Below are 13,345 nucleotides of genomic sequence, written 5' to 3'. Positions count from 1 at the left end.
ACAGAAAACATTTATTTTAAAAAATGTTTAAAAATGGTTTTTTTGGCTCTATCACAAAATCAATAGCTGGTGACTTACTTTCAATTGTATTAAAAAAAAAGAAGAACAGAAATGTCTCAGCCAAATATATAAAATGCTCATTTAGCTTGTTTTCCTTTTTATTTAGGTATATTTTTTATCACAAAAAGATTTAAGTACCAATTAGTGTAATTTTTGCATCATATCCCACAAACTGGGATAGGAATTTCCCTCATTAACTACCAAAGCACTAAATAATGTAGAGTAGGAGTAAATTCTGTACTTCAGCTAACTGAAAATTCTTTTAAACAACACAGTCTTGCACTGCTTATAGTAGCATTTGTAAGTCTACAGTGCACACCAGTGGACTATAGTAGTACATGCATTTTTCCACTTTCAGCATAGTTTTGTAAATATGTCCATCTTAAGAAAAACACATCCTCCAGGATTTATAAAGATGGATATAAAATGCTGAGGAAGATTTGCAACGAGTATAAACAAGAATGTTTTATTGTACATAAGATAATATGATCATTCTAAAACCTAAAACTTCAACAGGCTCACTCACTCCAATTCTGTGTTTACAAACATCACAGCAACACACCAAGGATTTGCTTTGTTTTCCAGAGTCCACACACCTAACTAATCAAACTCAGACATACTTTTTGTTTTTCTCAGACTGATGGTTAATTGAGCTGTAAACTAAACTAAATCTGAAAAAATTGGTTACCCCATTCCTGGGGACATTGAAGAAGCAAAATTATGGATGTAAAAAATTTCATTTAGTTCTTCAGAGAACTTAAAGATTCCCACTCTTTCCAACAAAGTTTACTTTAAACCCAAGTATATCTAATGTCAATACTCTTTATTTACTCAACAGCCTTACAAACAATTTTTGCCTTTCTGTAGATACTCATGCAAATACAATTAGTGTAATTTTATACTGAATAATTTCTTTCCTGTTTTTAAAATAACAAAGTATTTTACATCTTTTAATGGGTGACCAGAATTCTTAGAACAAAAAAGGAAACTATCAGTTACAACACCAAATGCAACTTTCTTTTGTACCTGTTAATACTAAACAAGTCAAGATCAATGTTAGTGTCACACAAAGCAGCCTATAGTGCTCATGGTTACTATGATCATAAATTGTCCCTTTACTACTTTTCTAAATTAACTCAATACTTTAAAAACTTATTTAAAACTTCCAAATTGATTCTAAATGGATAATATATTAAAATGACGATCAGCAAGATCACCAAGGCTTTCCATATTTAGTTTATTCCAAACTGAGTAAATACTTGTCTTTTAATGAAAAAAAGAAAGATTAGTTACTGGGAGTACTAATAATCAAGTCTTGGCAGCTGTGAAGTTTCTAACATTCCTCAAAATTTCTCCAACTTCCAAATGACTAGAAGAGCTATCCATTCCTAAAAATGGTTTAATTTGCAGTGGCACTGTTGCTTGCAAACCAAGCACTTTTTTTCACATTCAGGGTGGGATTGTTAGGAAATCTACCAAAGGAAATAGCAGAATAATTTAGTCAAGGACATGAAAATAATCCAGATGATTACATCTTGATGATTGATCTGCTTTTAATCTAGAAATTCCTCTGTGATTTAATATTGAAAATTTATATTGGAATCAGATTCCATGCTTAGCGCAGTACATGTCTGCACTTTCCTTTATTTCACTTCCAAATTTTTCAAAAATCTTGTCTGTTGTTCCAGCATCCATTTCTCAGCACTAACATATAGTGAGTAATATTCACATCTGTGTTGTCAACACACAAGGTTTGGTTTATTTCAGTAGAGTTTCCACTTACAGAAACCCCCTCCACTGACATAAATAATTTCATTCAAATTAATCAGATTCATCCAGATCAGTGTTTTTCTGTAATTTAAATATGAGATTTATGTCATAAATGTCAGAAGATTAAAAAAATGCTCAGAATATCACCTCCTGTTAGCAATTAAAGCAATTGCGCATGTTCCCAAGAAAAAAGCACAACACATATATGTAGACATGCAAATGCATAAATTTTGTTATCTATCTCCAATGAATTCTCAGAAAAATTTTATTTCCTGTTGTATGACAGTGCCATAAAGCATTTTATAAAGATTATATTTCCTAAGCAAAACAATTAATTAAACCTAGACTTCCTCTGTTTTGCACAAGTATAATAAAAATCCTACTTAATGAGCAAGCAGAAAATAATGAACTAAAATCTGAAGGAACTGAAATATGAAAGATAGATGTTAGTTTGCTGCTGTGTTGCATATGCATCACCTATTAAGTAGAACTTGAAATTTAATAGACTGATTGCAATTCTTTCCAGAACATGAAAGAAAAGTAATTAAATCCCCCTCCATTATTCAAAATCTGAGATGTTAATTTAATAGGACATTTTTAATTCACTATCTATTTTTAGTTATATATTTTGAGTTTTGTTGGATCAATGAGGTCCTCTATCCATTGTCCTGAAAGATAAAACCTGTAAACTGCAACACAAATATTTTTTATTCTTCTAGCTATGAATGCAGATTGAAACTAACAGGTATTTCCTAACACAAATTTGACACAATCAGGCAATGTTCTTAAATTACTTCTTCAAGGCTGATCTTTGTAAAAGTACATTGCTTTCTGGCATCAGAACTCCACCATGAGTGCCCTGCTGAGCTAAATCAGTTTCCTGGCGGATCTACCTGTTCTCCCAAGTATTAGGACAAATAATTGTACTCCAATTAGGACAAATTGTTGTACTCCAAGATCTGACAGCTTTGGTTGACTCTTGTTTACCTATCAGAGTTGCCTCCCATGGGACCCTTATCAGCAGTTCCCTGACTAAGACAATATCCTGCCCTCCTTAAGGTTCAGGGTCTGTACTCTGCTGCTCACCTTTCTTCTTTCAGGGTGAACAACACCACTATTTCAAAGTTACCATGGAGGAGGAAATTATTCACCATCACATACCCAGCTAGTTTCCTTCATATTAGTCAACAGAAGACAGAGTTATTCATCACCACTTGTTGGCCTTCAGCAATAATTTATTCTTGAAACCCCGTAGAAATCTCTTTGATTTCAGCAGCTATGAGAACTGGGATTTACAACTCTGAGATCTGTGTTCTTTAAACACTTTTAAACCACTTTTTTGTTTTCTCGTTAGGTGGTCTGTAACAAGCTCCAACTACAATGACACCCTCACTGGCCTGTCCTCTGATCCTAGGTTCACAAGTCTGATTATCACCCATCCTTCTGGAAACCTCAAAAGAACTGAGCTGCTTATAGATCTGAGGGCAGCTCCCATTGCCTCAGCCCTTCCTTGCCAGTGTTTCTAGAAGTCCTTCACAGGTACTCCAGTTACATGGACTTGACACAGTATTTGAGTTGTTCCAACAATATTGTAGCTCTGTAGCCACATACAGCTCTAATTCTCCCTGCTTGTTTCCTAGGATGTGTGCATTTCTTTACCAACACTTGAGATGGGTGTCCCTTCACATTTTGTTATCATTCCTGAAGTCTTTCTTTCTCCTATCAACCTGTGACCTGAGTTTTCCAGCTGACCACCTCTTCTTCATTTTACTGTTGTCTGTAGTCTCTCATTGCCTTCTTTTCTAGTTCAAAGGTCTACTCATTATATTACCTAGCTGGTAGAATCAAGGAGACAAGACCTGGGTCCCGATGACCTCAACCCGAGAGCTATATGATCATTCCAAATATGCCCCTAGTGGGTGTCCATCAGGATGAGTAGCAGCACAGCAGTCAAAGAACTGGACTTTGCAATGTTTTGGATCCCAACCCACAGCAAGCCACATAACCCTCAAAAAAGCAACTGGAGAACATAGGGGTTTTTATCCTCACAGCAGCAAGCCTCCTACTACCGCCACTTGCTGCTTTCTCCTGATGTTAATGCATGGTGTGTGTTAAAGCCGGCTCTGATGCTTCACAAGTCATTGGCTTTCTTCTCTTACTTCACTACCAGGTGTTTGAACTTTTTGAAGTGCAGATCTGGAAAAAGAGCCATCCTCCAGTAGCTGGAGAACATACCTTTCCAGCCCCCCTACTGAGGGCTTCTATTCACAGTGAAATTCACAGTCACAGCCTGTGGCTGTCCCTTCCACATGGTTAAGAATTTCTTATCTCTGTGTCCCTGTGAAGATCCTGTAATCTCCTCTTTGCCTTCTCTGATCCTGCTCAGCCTTACTTCCCCGTCTAGGTTGAGAGGGATAACACGTTTTTTTCGGGCAGTTTCTACACCTCTACTCTTCTATTTCTCCAGCCTCACAGGAAGGGTGGGAGGGCTTTCCTGAACATCCCCTTACCCCACATGGGCCCTTCCTCTCTGAACACAAGCCCCACTGGACCCTGATCACACACTGCTTTACATCGAGACCACCAGCCTCACCACACATGGGTATGGGGCACCAGAACCTGCCTCCTCTGGCTGGCCCCTTCCTGGAAACCTATGGAGAACATCCCAATGTCACTCTCACAGCTCCTGAGCATCAGTGCTGCCATGGCAGCATCCGCACATCCTCACCAGGTCCTTCCCATGTGGCTACACAGAATTATAATCAAAAAATGGTGGATTTATCACATTCATAAAATCCCGACACAATTATACTCTTAGTTACAGCACAGGAAATCAGAAGTCTAAATTTTCTTTTTTATTCCATGTGATTACAATGTACTGCTAACATACCTGTTTCAGGCTTTCCAGCTTGGTTTGTCTCAGTTCTTCATATTTCCATTTCCAAAGAAATAATTCGTTTTCCATCTTTTCCATTTCTTTCTCCAGAAATACATTCATTCTAAAAAGGTATTTTAAAATTTAGCATTGCACAATTTGGAAGCTGACAGAACAAAAATTACTTTGAATTTCCTTCCCATAGCTTGAGTTAAATTCTGCTGCCTTTGTCAATGTTATGTCTTGACTTTTCTATAAACATATATTATCATCGCATAATTATTCCAAAAGATTCACCAAAAATAATAATTAAAGAGAAAATAGAAATCTAGTAGTACAAAATTAGAACTTTAAATGAAATAAAATTTTGGGATAACCTGGACAAAATTTAACTTCAGTTAGTGGTTCAGGCCACCTAATTTATCACAAGTTTCTTAAAGAAATGTATTACATCACTTGTGTTTAGTATAAACAGCAGATTAAACACACGTATACAGGGGGAAAATACACTATAAAGATCAGAAACCAAAGATGATTGATGTTAAATGTTAAAAAAAATATAAAAATATGTATATTTCATGTTTCAAAAAATAATTGCTGCATGAAGAAAATGATAAACGAATTTTAAGAAAACATATTATTTAGTGCAGAAGTACTATGCCTGTACAATGAGAAAAATATGAAATAGTTGAAAAGAATTCTTGGCAATTAAAGAAAGTGTTGTGTGCCAGAGTAGTTATTTTCTATACTGCTGGAGGCCAGCAGAATTTTTCAATCTTTGTTAAAAAGAGTTTTTGCTGGGCTTACTAGAACTATATTTTTAGAATGTTTGGTTTAAATATTCACCTATTAAAGCAAAGCATATTGATGGAATTAGTCTGGGGCATTTCTATGCAGCAGATTGAAGGCTTGCACAGAGATAGCAAGTTGCCACTGACTGGACTCACTCAGGTCCTGGAAGCAATGTCAGCTACATTAATGAAGTAATCCACTATAGTAAAATACATGCTTCTCTTTTCTTTTATAACTAAACCTAATGCTCTTGAATCAGGGATATCCTTTTTCTGTCTAGATTTAGTATATGGCACAGCTTATCTTAGCAAACACCTAGAACTCCACTAATAAAATAAACACCATTATTCACAAAGCAAAGTGGAACAAGATGTATTTCATGCACTTCAACTCAACAGTTTTTCTTTCAAAGTAATGGGATATTTCATTGTGGAACTAAGAGAATTCTTAGTGGGACATTTAATACAGTAGAAAGTGAAAACATGAACGATGACATTCTAATACTTTGAAATATTGCCTACTGACTGTACTGAATGCAGTGAAAGTCCTCAGAAATGGTCTATTCTGAAAAAGGTAATGAGGAATGTACAGTATGTTTGGCTTATTTAGGAGACACTAGTATTGTTTTGTGTTACAGTACTTCTTAAGTGAGATCAGCTCCCTCTGATACCACTAATTGAAATAAATTATTCTGATTACATAAAGTTTACTATTTAAATAAAGAAAACAGAGTGGAAGAAAGACTATAGCAGACATCAGAAGCAGCTTACTACTAGATAAAAGAATCAAGTTCAGAGCATTCTTCATGGCTCTTGTAACAAGATATTTTACCTCTATCTAATTAAATCACAGAATTACACAGAATGGTTGAGGTTGAGAGGGTTGCAAACACCATGTTCAGGCAGGGTTGCCTAGAACTGATTGCTCAGGACCATGTCCAGATATCTTTTGAATGTCATCAAGGATGCAGACTCAGCAACCTTTCTGGGAAACCAGTACCAGTGTTCAGTGATCATTGCAGAAAAAAAAAAAAAAAAGATTTCTTGTCGTTCAGGCAGAGACTTTTGTATCTATTTTCTATGTTTTTTATTGTCTATGCTCTCGACTATGCCAGTCTCAAGCAGTTCCTCTTTGATATTATCAACTAGCAGTGGACTAGTTTGTGGGCTTTTCGTTTTAGAGGAAATAAACACTTTTAAGTTCAAAACAGAACAAATTACCATCTTAAAACTAGAAGACAATTAGATGAGAACACTGATTCAAAAGATGACAAAAGATAGCTCTTTTAAGCAAATGATTATGCAAAATGATGAGCCACTCATAAGGTTTGTAGTTTCCATTATGTTAATGGACCTCAAATGTGTAATTGATGTGAGCCATTAGTACCTCGTAGAGGATGTTGATGTGAAATTTTACACTGCAAACCCAAGCCAAGATATTTTTTGAAGGTCAAAACATAAATTTTCATCTCTTTACTTTCATTATTTGTTTTAGAACTTATTTCTTTTTGTCCTTTGCAAAGGCTGATCTGTGTGCATAAGGCTATGTCAACATTACTGATGATACCTCTAAGCAGAATGCAAAAAGCAGAAGCCTTCTCAGGGTGAAAAAGCAAAACATCTTATGGAGAGACAAGTTAGGAAACCAAGGTTACCAGTCAGGTAACTTAGTAAGGGGGAAATTCAAACACTGGTTTTGCATAAGCTAACTTGACTCTAGAAAAAATGCAGTCAGAGTTCAGGGTGCTGCATGTAAACCAGGAAGCTGCTGAGAAGTCCTCTGCTGTACCAGTGAGATCATACTGACTGCTAAAGTAACCTTTGGCCTTGGGGTTCAAGCTGTCTATTATCTGTTTGCTTTTGATGCAACACAGCTGTGTGTTCTTGGCCCGAGTTCACTGAGAAAATTGCTAAGTTGTGAGAAAGAAGCTGTGAGAAAGTACTTAAGCTAGAGCCACAAAGGATAAGGGGAATAAAAATGCAAATGGGGTGAGATTGTTGAGACAGTCATAACTAGCAACTTCAGAATACAGGAGTAAAAATACTGACGTGAGCAAGAATAAAACCTAAGAGAGAAAACTGGAAATCTGAAGCTGGAAATATGGCAAAATCAGTCTATTCTACAAAGTGGTGGAAACCAACCCTTTCTGAGATAGCAGGTAACAGCCTGCTTCAACAGAGATTCATTAGCTATCTCAAGAGACTGGTGACTATGATGATACTTATCCTAGTAACATTATTCCTAGCTATTTACTGTCTGCATTGCTAAATATAGTTGTTTCATACTTAGAAGTTGTATATATTCTGCTTTCCGCATGCAGGAAATGTTGCCCTCCTGGAGAGGGAGTTGTTATACCAATCCCTGCTACTATGTGGAAATCACTGCTTGGTGAGAGCATTTTTGCTGCCTGAGGTTGGCATTGCCACATGTTGCACGTTGTAGATGTGCCCCAATTCTTACTGTGTGCCAAGAAATTTATTGCCTTATACCCCAGTATAAAACAAATGAATATGAAATTTTTCAAAAATAAATAAAAAAATAAGTGAAAATAATAAATAAATGAAAAAATCTGCCTCTGTGAAGTACAGCTAAAAATTGGTTAGAGAGGCATATAAACAAACAGACAAACCAAAACCTATTAAAGTTTTGCTGGAGAAGTGACTAAAAGTGAGCTGAAAAATTATCCATTTTCGAAAAGAAAATTATTATATATATATTTATTCTGTGATTGCTGATGAAATACCCTAAATTTTCAACCCCAGAAAAATGGGTATGTGAGACATCAGTCTCCTAACTCACATATATATATTTTCTTCCACAGACAAATGAAATACTTTTGAAGGAGAAAGAGCATGGCCATCTTCTGAATTATTATATGCTTTCTACAACTATCTAATTCATATAACAAAACACATTAAATATTAGTTAGGAATTGAAAGTATTTTTTACCTCAGACTTGTACTATCTACATGACACTTATGAAATAAACTGACAGGAAGGAAATTCAGCACAGTTTACTATTACAGACTCTCTGAACTGAAAGTGTTGAATATATTTGCAATAGACAGGGAATTTTCTTCTTTTTAATTTTCTAATTAACTTAAACTGATTTTGGAATTACGGTCACCTGTAATTACAGCCAGAAGTCTGCTACTACATCACATTCTGCATGTTTCCTTGAAAAGCCTTCATAGTGAGATTCAATCTTTCTAAATATTGACTATTTATACAACATAAAACTTCTTTTAGGCCACCAAAATGTACATTTAGTATTTATGTCAGGCAAATCTGATATGCTACATAAGTGTACAATAAATGTGTTACTCCCCCTTTGTTACTGGCTTTTAACAGAGATTTTGCTATAAGTGAAGAAGTTAACAGCATTTTACAGCTGATACATATATTTTGAATTCAAAAACAGTCTGTCATACTGCAATTGGACTCTTTCAAAGTCTGCTGGTAGAGTATATGAAAATTAGTTATTATGCAAAAAAGGACTCCAATAAATGGGCATAACATACACTAGATATCACTGCATTGATACCAAATTATATATTTGTATGGAACACCTCTTATTTAAATGACAGACAAGCCAAAGAAAACAATAAACACTATGCTAAATTGTTTCTCTAAATTCTTGTTTTCTTTAATTTCTATTTGCCTTGCAAATAGTAATGAATAAAGCTTAGAACATATAAATGCAAATGTTACCATATCTATTTTAGAAACTGTCTTCAGCCCCTCTATGAGAATTCCAAAAGTAGGATATATTTTGCACTTACTCTCTCTCCTTCTGTAAGATTTTCCTCATCTCAGCCAAATGCAAATTTAAGACTGACACATGTATTAAATCATTCTCTGTTGTCTTAGCTGTAGTGCCCAAACTTATTTTAGGTTCTTCCAAATAGATGCTGGGAAGTCCATTGGGGAAGAAATCAGGAGGATTTGGGGTGAATTTTTTATTGTCATTGTTTTGGTCTTTGTTTACATCCTGAGAAAACAAAAATATGACACCTGAGAAAAAAAATAAATTAAGGAAAAAGTCTAACATAGCTCCAGCAGGGCCTACCAAGCCTCTTCTAGACATTTAAGGACCATAGGAGAAAAATAGGAAATAGGTAACCTCTTAGTTGGATTGTATATGGGTAGAAGATGCAAAAATGTCAATATATTTGAATAACTGTCATTTTATGATGTCTCACAGCTTCTGTAATGACAACCTTCGTATCCAAAATATTTTTAATGTGTCTTTACTAAGGAAATATATTCAATTTCTTTTTTGTTGGCTATAACTCTGGTGAAGACAGAATCTTGGAACTAATAAAACCAGCAATGCAATTTATCCATATATATTATACATATCCATAATATTATACAAATAATATATTGAGAAAATCTACATTATGAACTCAAACATTTTATGCAAAGTGTGTTGAAGCAGGCTTATACAAGTTTTACATAAGGAACAAAGTATATAGATATCTATTTTGAACACACAGATTTTACATAATAAACATAAGAAAAACTAATATCAAAATAGGAAACAAAATAAAAATAAAATATACATTTTTGAGGAAGATTAAATTTCTCTTATAAACAAGTTTCCCTTAGAAATGTTTTCAATTTACTATATCTGAAGAATTTTGTTTCAAAGCTAATTTCATTTTAGCAGTTTACTGACAATCCTCTTCCATATCACTTTGTTCTTTTGAGTTTTTAGAAGAATGCCCAAAATTTACATCAGAAAATACTAGAAACCATTGAAAAGATAAGACAGCTTCCCATTCACATACAAAGTTTCAGTTTTCAAGAAGAAAATGTTTTATACTAAGGAAAAATAGTTAAGTAGGTTTTGTGGTATTTCCTTCCAATGGCACATTTGTCTGCCTGAAAATATGAAAGGCATTGCTTTTTTAGCAAAATTTATTTTTGCTACTAACATTACATTTTTTTTTAGTTCAGATTTCACCAATATAATATTGTTAATATGCATTAGAGAGTAAAATTTCCAAATTGAATTCATTTAGATCTAAGATCTTGGCAATTTCCCTTGAATTGCAGTAAAAATTCTCCTATTTTCAACAATGCAGGGAAAAGCATTTTCCTGCAATGTGTGAAAAAAATTACCAATATCTACAAAGACTGACATCTATCAGAAAACAAGTAAAGTTTTTACATGGTGATGTCTATGAAGACTATACATTGCATTCTAAGGCACAGAATTAGAGATAGTTAAACATGAACAAATAATTCAATTTTTGATGACTATAGCTGGATCTTTTGTGTAGAGCTAGGGGCTGTTTAAACAATGCTTGCAAATTTGCAAAAGAATTGCCTTACCTCTTCCCACATTTTTGAAGTTTGGGGAGAATTAAGTGATTTTAGATAGTAGGTTCTTTAGAAGCCAAGAGCCTAATATGCTTTTTTGGAGGGAATAAAGAATGTAAGTATACAAAACATGATTAATTCAGACAAGAGAAGTAACCTGTTACCATAAAATATGACACAGAATCAAACCAATATAGTAAATTATTGGATATAACAGTCTGCCTCTGTTCCTTAAATGTCTAGTCACAGTGCAAAGGTATGAATTGTTTTCTGTATTAGAAATATTTAGATTGGGGGGTCAGGGGGCTGAAGGGTTTTGCTAATGAATAGACTGGGCAGCAATTTGGTCAAAATTCTTGAAAAATCCCATTTCTACATACACATCCATGGTTTGTCACTTCTTCATGAACCACAAAAAAATATTTCCCATTCTTTACCTTCTTTGTGTCTTCTGCCCCAGGAATTTTGATGATTCTGGTTAAGTCTTTTGGAGGTTCTGGTTCCAGAAACATTAACAGGCTTTGGTCTTTTTTAATACAGGATATTTCTGAGCAACGGCATTCTGTTTTCCAAGCAGTTCCATTTTCTAAGTTTTCCTTCTCACTTACTAAATCCTGATTTATTTTTTTAAGCTCACTTAGCTCTTTTATGACATTGTCTAGTTTGAGTCTCAATTGTCTTGCTTCTTCTCGTGCTTTATTTCTTTCTCCTCTAACTTTGCTCCATTTCTCCCTCCAATTAGCAGTGCAATCTGACCACCAGCGCATGGTCTTCTCCATTTGGGCAGCTCTGGCTTTGACTTCCTCCAGTTCCTGTATTTTTACTGCTTCAAAAATTTCCCAATCACTGCTGTAACTTGTATGCATATGTGCATAATTAAGTGAATTTGGGTAGAAACTTTGAGATGGAAGATTTGAATGAAACAGATGGTCACCTGGTTGACAACATCTGTCTAATTTATCAGGTTGTGTTGGTTGGCTCCCAAAAAACTCTGTCTCTTCCATTTGTTTCTGAATGGAGTCTAGATTTAAGCTTTGATTCATCATCTAATTTCACTCCTAAAAAAGACAAAGACAGACATTAATTTAGCTTTTAATTAATTATATCATATGAATAACCTTCAAAAGTTGAGGTTTTTACAGCTGTAGTAGTGAGTTAATGATCCTGCTTATGTTTTAGAGATGCACTTTATCAACAAGAAATAGCTATTCAAATATCTTTTATGTAATATTTTTTGAGTAGAGCATAAACAGACATATCTATTACTTGGCTAGGATTTTCTTGCAAAGGAAGAGTCATTAAATAATCATAGTGCTCTCAAAAATATTTGAGTCTAAAGAAAACAGACAAAAGCTTTCTTTGCTCAAGGAAATATTGAATTAAATCAATACATATTTTAAATATCTAGTAAGAGGAAGTTATTTGTCTAGAACTACAATCACAAATAACTTGCCTTCTTTTCCAAACTGTGGAATTTCATACTAGGCAAAACTTGCCTTATAATTTGCATACCTAAGAAAAAAAATATTATCAAAACCCCTGTGACCTTTGGATTTCTTTTTTTTTCCAAGAGAAAAGTCAAGTACTTTTTTATAGGGGGCTTTATTTTGCTGTCTGCATTCCAGAAAATTTCCAGGTAGTATATTCTTATATTATTCTTGTACAGGCTACCTCATAGTGGTATGACTCAGCTGGAAAATCTTGTTACATCCTTTTTCCTTATTTATCTTTTGATTATTTACTACTTATTTGACCCAGAAGAAAATCAGTTTCACAGAGATTGCTTCTCTACTCCAGTGCTGAGAAAATGCTGATGTGGACAGTCTGTAGAGACAGGCCACTTATATCTCTTTGTTCATCTTGGTTATGTAAACCAGAGCAACCAAATAAATAAAATTCAGACAAATAAACAAACCTAAAAATCTTGCTACTTCAATAGAAGACTAAGTTGTTTGAAGTAAAAAATAAATTGTTTTTATATTGCAATATCCATTTGTAAAAAAAATATTACAGCAATTAGTGCTAACACCTGCATTTGAAACACAGAAGGCCAATGCTGCTAACAAAACACTGAAGAGTAGATAGTTTTGGCAGTATGAGTCAGTTATGTCTCATTTCAACTGAATATAAGCTTTTGCAGGTTTTGTTCCAGTTTTCCAGCTGTTTTCAACTCTTCCATGATTTCCAGGATATTTATTTGCTATTTGTTAGATGCTTATGGAAAGCTGTTCCAGTGGAGTAGGGATATGAGAGGAGGAAAAGGACAATGAAGGACTCCCAATTTCCTTCATTATCACTGTCTGGTGTAGTACCATCGAGCCTCACAACACTACACAGATGTAGCAGAGCTGCTGCCAAAGCTTCATCAAGGTTGAGTCTTTCTTGATTCTTGACCTACTTCCAGCAATTTAATTTGAATAACCTTTATCAAAAATACAAAGATATTACCCCCCACAACTTGTATGAGGCCCAGTAGAGCCAAAGTAACTAAATATTAAACTCTTGTAGTTGGTTGTTAAT

The 13,345-nt window shown here is 34.5% G+C and overlaps 1 protein-coding gene across 1 annotated transcript in view; it reads right to left on the bottom strand.

Annotated features, from left to right (window-relative positions):
• The window catches only part of CCDC102B (coiled-coil domain containing 102B), a 41,496-nt gene that overhangs the window by 14,216 nt on the left and 13,935 nt on the right, over window positions 1-13,345 (bottom strand). Inside the window, 3 exon segments of the mRNA XM_031503733.2 lie at window positions 4,721-4,829; window positions 9,280-9,488; window positions 11,263-11,883. Of these exon segments, the coding sequence (XP_031359593.2) occupies window positions 4,721-4,829; window positions 9,280-9,488; window positions 11,263-11,871 (927 nt within the window). The 5' untranslated portion in view covers window positions 11,872-11,883.

This window comes from Lonchura striata, chromosome 1 (genome assembly GCF_046129695.1).
Source record: "Lonchura striata isolate bLonStr1 chromosome 1, bLonStr1.mat, whole genome shotgun sequence".
Lineage (NCBI taxonomy): Eukaryota > Metazoa > Chordata > Aves > Passeriformes > Estrildidae > Lonchura > Lonchura striata.
Note: the sequence above shows the minus strand (reverse complement) of the source record. Positions and strands in the feature narration are given on the sequence as shown.